We start from the raw sequence: 5,586 nt of genomic DNA, 5'->3' as shown, positions 1-5,586 counted from the left end.
CGTGAGCAGGTCTTCTCAGAGTACATGATTACTTCATTGGTGACAATTTCACCAAGGACCTTGCTAAAGAAGACTGTGTTCTACACTCAGTATGTTGTGAGGAGAGAAGATGGCAACCTCTACACGTTCACAGATGCTGACCTTCACAACCTCTGCATGTTTGATGTCATCTATATGCACAAGATTCTCAACATCTACATGGAGAGGAGGTCCAGCTATCAAATATCGCTCAGAAGGCTGATAGAAGTCATGCGCGCTCAAGTAAGGTATTATAGCCAGAAGGACTTCGAGCTGGCAATGAGGTTAGTGCAGAAGAATCTAAAGCTCTCTCCTCCATATAGCAGGCCTGGTTGGGTACTTAGGTATCCTCCAAACTCCATTTTCCACAATCCCATTTTTGGGTTTGTGTATTTGGATAAAGATGATATCCTAAGGTTCTATGACCCAACAGAGTCCACAAATACTCAACAGAGACATTAGAATGGATTTTCAAAAGAGCGGCGACAGAGGTGGACAGAGGACATCTCAGAACGGGTGAAGTGTCTCCCATCTTGAAGGCGATTAAAATGCAAATCAACTTCAGAGAATGGATCTTCAATGTCTACAGAACGATCAAAGCTGACTTGCTATACGCGGTAGAGGATTTTCCAGAATCTGCAGTCTGACAACCTTCTGCACCAGAATTTGGCCTAAGCTTCACAATTTTGTAATTCAGTTTTGTAATTCATATCTTTATGTAATTCTTTTCAGAGGATGATTTATTATCTCCTTTTGTAATTCTTCCAATTCAAGTCATGTCTTGCATTTAATTTTCAAGGTTTACTTTTTCATACTTAGGGGGAGATTGTTAGCTCTCATTTCATTCAAATGTAAAAGTATTGAAAAAGTAATTTCTGCAAGTGTCGACAGAAGATGCCTACCACATAAGATCACAGAGGACCATAAACAGAAGTTCAACGTACAAGTCAAAAGTGACAGAACCTCTGTTGTCTATCACAGAGGTTCTGGAAGAAGATCCTCAAGAATCAAGTGCTTTCAAGTTACATCCAGCAGAGCCTCTGAGATGACTCACAGAGGGTCTGCAACAATATCTTCTGTGGTATAGTTCTTTGTTGTTTTACTTAGGTTAGTTAGCTACTCGTGTTTCTCACGTGACTACTTTTGTAATCCGCGTTATTTGAACGGCCTGGATCGTTTCACACATCTAGGTCATGTCAGACAAGCGGTTAGGAAATAGTATAAATAGTAGCTTCTTCCTTTGTAATCAGCGCCGCTTCCAAGATTGTAATCGTCTAAATTTCAATTMAATTGAAATACATTTGAAGCCTTTCTCGTATGTTCTTATTATTCATTGTCTGCTTGTTCTTCATTGTTCTTGATTCATTGCTCTATTGATTCTTACTTTGTTTCCGCTGCACTATGTTTGTCATATAGATCATTTAGAGTATTGGGTTAATATAAGAACTGAGTTAATCGATCCTATCAGGATGTCTGCTCATGAATAGGCTTTAGTACTATTCACTGTAGCAAAGGACAAGCTTTTCTTTAAAAGCTTGACGCGTGTTCAAACCCTACTGCATTGCATTAAATGTGCATTTATTGCAATAGGTATAAATAGATGAGTGTTCTCTCCATGCAAACTATGTGCATACACACAGGAGATCACGCACACATCTAAGAACACTTACGCTTATCTTCAAAGCAAGTTAGAATCCCTTTTAAGTATTCTAAGAAGTTCTTACCCAAAAAGAACTCATTTCCTTCTTAGTCTAATAGCAAATCTTTTGTCTTTGCTAAGATCATTAGTGTGTAAACTTAGATTGTTTTAGATAGGTTATCTTTACCTTATCTTTTTTCACATACAATCTTGTAAAATTTGTATTGATCCTTCTTTATTAGTATATATTTTAAATTTTAAAAGTTTATAGTGTTTGTATTCAACCCCCCTTCTACAAACTGTTTCTATAGAACTCTTGTAGACCCTAACGGGACCAACAGACATCCTTAGGAGTACTGCATTTATAGCCTTTTGGTCGTGCAGAAAATCTACGAGAATATTTTCTGTTCTTTTGATGTGTTTTACTGTGAATTTCCACTGGGAGAACCAATTTGACCACCTCAATAATTGTGCTTCATAAAGCATCTTTCTTTTGAATTCCATCATACGAGGGAAATAATACATATCCATTTCGAACAGGAATTCATGACCGATAAGATGGAATAGGAAATTTTCTATTCCTCTTTTGACCGCAAGAATCTCTTTGAAAGTTGAATGATAGTGCTTGTCTGAGTCTTTGAACGCGCCACTTTTGTATCCACACACTATCTTAACATTATTCTTATCTTGGGCAAGCAAGACTATCCCCACTATTCATCACTTGCAACAGTCTGCAAGATTCGTTTGTCAATAGCAGTGGGAATCGTTAAAGGCGGCATCACATCAGCTAGTTGCTTTATTGCTTTTACAGCTAGCGTTTGTTTATCAGTCCATGGTGGGAAATCTTTCTTTAGCATAGGGAACATGTGCACTGTATGACTTGATAGCTTTCGTAAGAAATCATCCATATAATTGACGAGACCAAGAAATTGTTGGCTTTCCTTTTGTGACGTCAGCTTTTCTGGGAACTTGTGCAATTCTTGGGCAACATGGGGTTGTGGCTGATATGTACCGTCAGAGATTTTCATTCCAAGGAAATCAATGGAGTCAACACCGATTTCCATTTTCTTTTCAGAGAGCATGATAACATATTCTGTTACTATGGAATGAAACTGTGAAAGCAAGCCAGCATGCGATTTTCTATCCGAAGAGAATAAAAGGATATCATCAAGGTATACCAGGGTATTGTGGAGAATGGGTTCAAATATTTTTTTACCATAGCCTTTTGGAAAGCTGATGGAGCTTTTTTTAACTCGAACGACATCACCTTCCACTGGTAGTGATGATCTGGAATACATAAGACAGTTTTTGCCCTATCTTCAAGAGTTATGCCTAGTTTCCAAAATCCAGCTTTAAGATCAAACTTAGATAGTACTCTTGCCTCTGTCAGGGATTGAAACAACAACTTCTTTTGGAGAAGAGGGAACTTATCATCGGCCAAGAAGTGATTGAGAGGTTGATAATTTATCAACAATCTTAATTTACCACGAACTTGCTCACTTCATTTGTTGACATAAAATGCTTCACATGCCCATGGCGATGTAGTCGGCTATATGATCCCTTGATCAACGAGTTCTGAGCATTCTGGAACTGCAAGTTGATAATGGTCAGGATTCATACCGGGATGGCTTACTTTTGTTGGGTTCACGTCTTCATTCTGTTTGAATGGGAGGGTAACAAAGAATGAAGGGTTTAACCATAGTGGGTTTTTTTTTTTTTTTTTGAGGAACTCAATATGGTTAGAGGCACAAGAAGTCTGGATAATTTGTTGTTTGAGAGTTTCCATGGTAAGAGTAAAGGTCATGTAGAGCCTTTGGATTGGACTCCAAGGATTAAGAAAACTCTTATAACGGAGACCTTGTTCTGCATATCTCAGACCTGGTAGTGTATGGAGGATATCGAACCCAATCCGTAGATCATTTCCATGTAAACTTGATCCCAACAATTTGTGTTTTATGACGCACTTAGGAAAGAGTCTAATGTATACCAGGATACTTATCATGTCAATGACGAACGTGTCACCATTGGCTGCTAAAAAAGTGTTGATGATGCGGTTTCCAGTAACTGCTAGGCAGAATGTCAGGATTCAATATCGAAATTGAGGATCCAGTATCAAAGAATGCAATAATTGGGATGGGTTTGGCGTATGTGAAAGTAAGCAGGTGGACTTTTGCTAGTGGTACTGTTGTGCTTTTTGTAAGGGTAGTATCTGAGGGGTAATGGGGTTTTGGGTAAGGAGAGAAATATGAGGAAGTGGAAGAGGGTTTTCCATAAATACTCCGATATCAGAATATCCTTCTAAATAGTCTGAGTTTGAGTTGTATTCTTCTTTTCATGACGAATCAGAAAGGCAATTATGCATATCGTATGATCCGCTGGTTCATCGTCAAGGGAGTATAAGGATTCAAGATCAGATAGATCGACTGGTTCAATCTTACTGAGTGTTTGAATTAGTGCTTGAGACTTCTTCTTATCTTTACAATTCTTGGCGAAGTGTCCTCTTCTGTGGCAGATGTAACATCTGTCAGTGGTTTTTTCTCGTTGTTATTTCTTCCTCATGAATTTCCACTTCTTTCTTCGAAAAAACGACTTTCTCCCTTTGGAGGAATTATGGGTGCTTGATCCTCTGAACTTCTTGAAATGAGACTTCTTCCCTTTATGAGAGCAATTTTATTTGGAGGTATCTTTCATCACAGGCTGCTCCAATTCGCTTACCCATTTTTCAATGTCTAACAAGAATCTATTTTGGTTGCAAAGTTTGGTGAGGGCGTTGAGTATCAACTGATAAAGCCCACCAAGTGAGGTATGTGCGACTGAGATGTTTTTTTGATTCTATGAACCTGTTTACCTCATTTGCAAGGGACTCTAGGAAGGAGTTTATGAAGACTTGTTTGAGATTCGTATCATCGACACCATTAAGGCAATAGAACCTTTTTGACATTCGATCATAATGCCTTTCAAAGTCTTTTTTCATGAATGAGCAACACTTCATTTTCAAGAATCCGTCTCTTGCCTGAGCTATGTGCTCGACAAGGTTGCCGATAAATTATGTATTAGATTATATGGATGAACTCTTCAGGAGAATGTGATTGCTGGATCTGGATCTGTCTGTATTCTCCAAGGTTCATGTACCAATCTCGGAGGCGGCCTTGAGTTCTGGTTAGGAATCTCTTGATGACTATGTCAATGTCATAGAATTGAAGTTCAACTGAATACCAGCTTAGCATCTCTATGATTCTGTCTCGCCATTGAGACGGTGAGATATCATCAAAGATGAATTATACTTTTGAGTCACCGTTTGGAGTCTTGACTCTTCTGAGTGGTGTCATCCTGGAGGCTGCATCTTCTGGGCCATTATCACTATCCGAATCATTTCGTATAGTGGATTCTGGCTCCAACATGAACAAATGTTCAAATGCTTCAACAGGATCAAATGCATCTTCTTCATGTGGTACAAGGTAGATATTTATCTAGTCCTTGATTTTCTCTCAAATAAAACCCGATTAAAGAAAATGTTCCGACATTACCCCTAAACCACTATTAAGCTTATCTAAACTAGGCGTTGATTTGTTTATAATTTCAAGAATGCCACATTATTTTCCGGCCATCGATTAAATAAGGTGGGAGGCTGAGATTGCTTCTTGCCTTTTCGTAAATTGATCACCTTCTCACATGATCCTCGCTATATACACGATTCATGGATGAGTTTGAAATCAAAGATGATTAAGGATCCAGATCTTTCTTACGCTTCTCACCTCAACTCTCCTTCTCACACGATCCTTTGCCTAAAGATACATATGCAAATCCCATGTTACAAGTTATTCATATTGATTCACATATACATCTTTAAATAAGTTCTTTTTCAGTGATTCACATAATAGCCTCTTTATTTAGTAAAAAGTCCTAAACAATTTATCTTGACAAATATA

General features: G+C 38.2%; 1 protein-coding gene across 1 annotated transcript; it reads right to left on the bottom strand.

Annotated features, from left to right (window-relative positions):
• Positions 1-2,367: 2,367 nt before the first annotated feature.
• On the bottom strand, positions 2,368-4,906 carry LOC112499927. Its single transcript, XM_025103193.1, has 3 exons — positions 4,874-4,906; positions 3,150-3,247; positions 2,368-2,797 (listed from the first exon to the last, which is right to left on the bottom strand). The coding sequence occupies exons 1-3, from the start codon at positions 4,904-4,906 to the stop codon at positions 2,368-2,370; spliced, it is 561 nt and encodes a 186-aa protein (XP_024958961.1).
• Positions 4,907-5,586: the final 680 nt, after the last annotated feature.

This window comes from Cynara cardunculus, assembly GCF_001531365.2.
Source record: "Cynara cardunculus var. scolymus isolate 2C chromosome LG 17, CcrdV1, whole genome shotgun sequence".
In the NCBI taxonomy this organism is placed as follows: Eukaryota; Viridiplantae; Streptophyta; class Magnoliopsida; order Asterales; family Asteraceae; genus Cynara; species Cynara cardunculus.
This window is presented reverse-complemented; position numbering and strand designations above follow the sequence as displayed.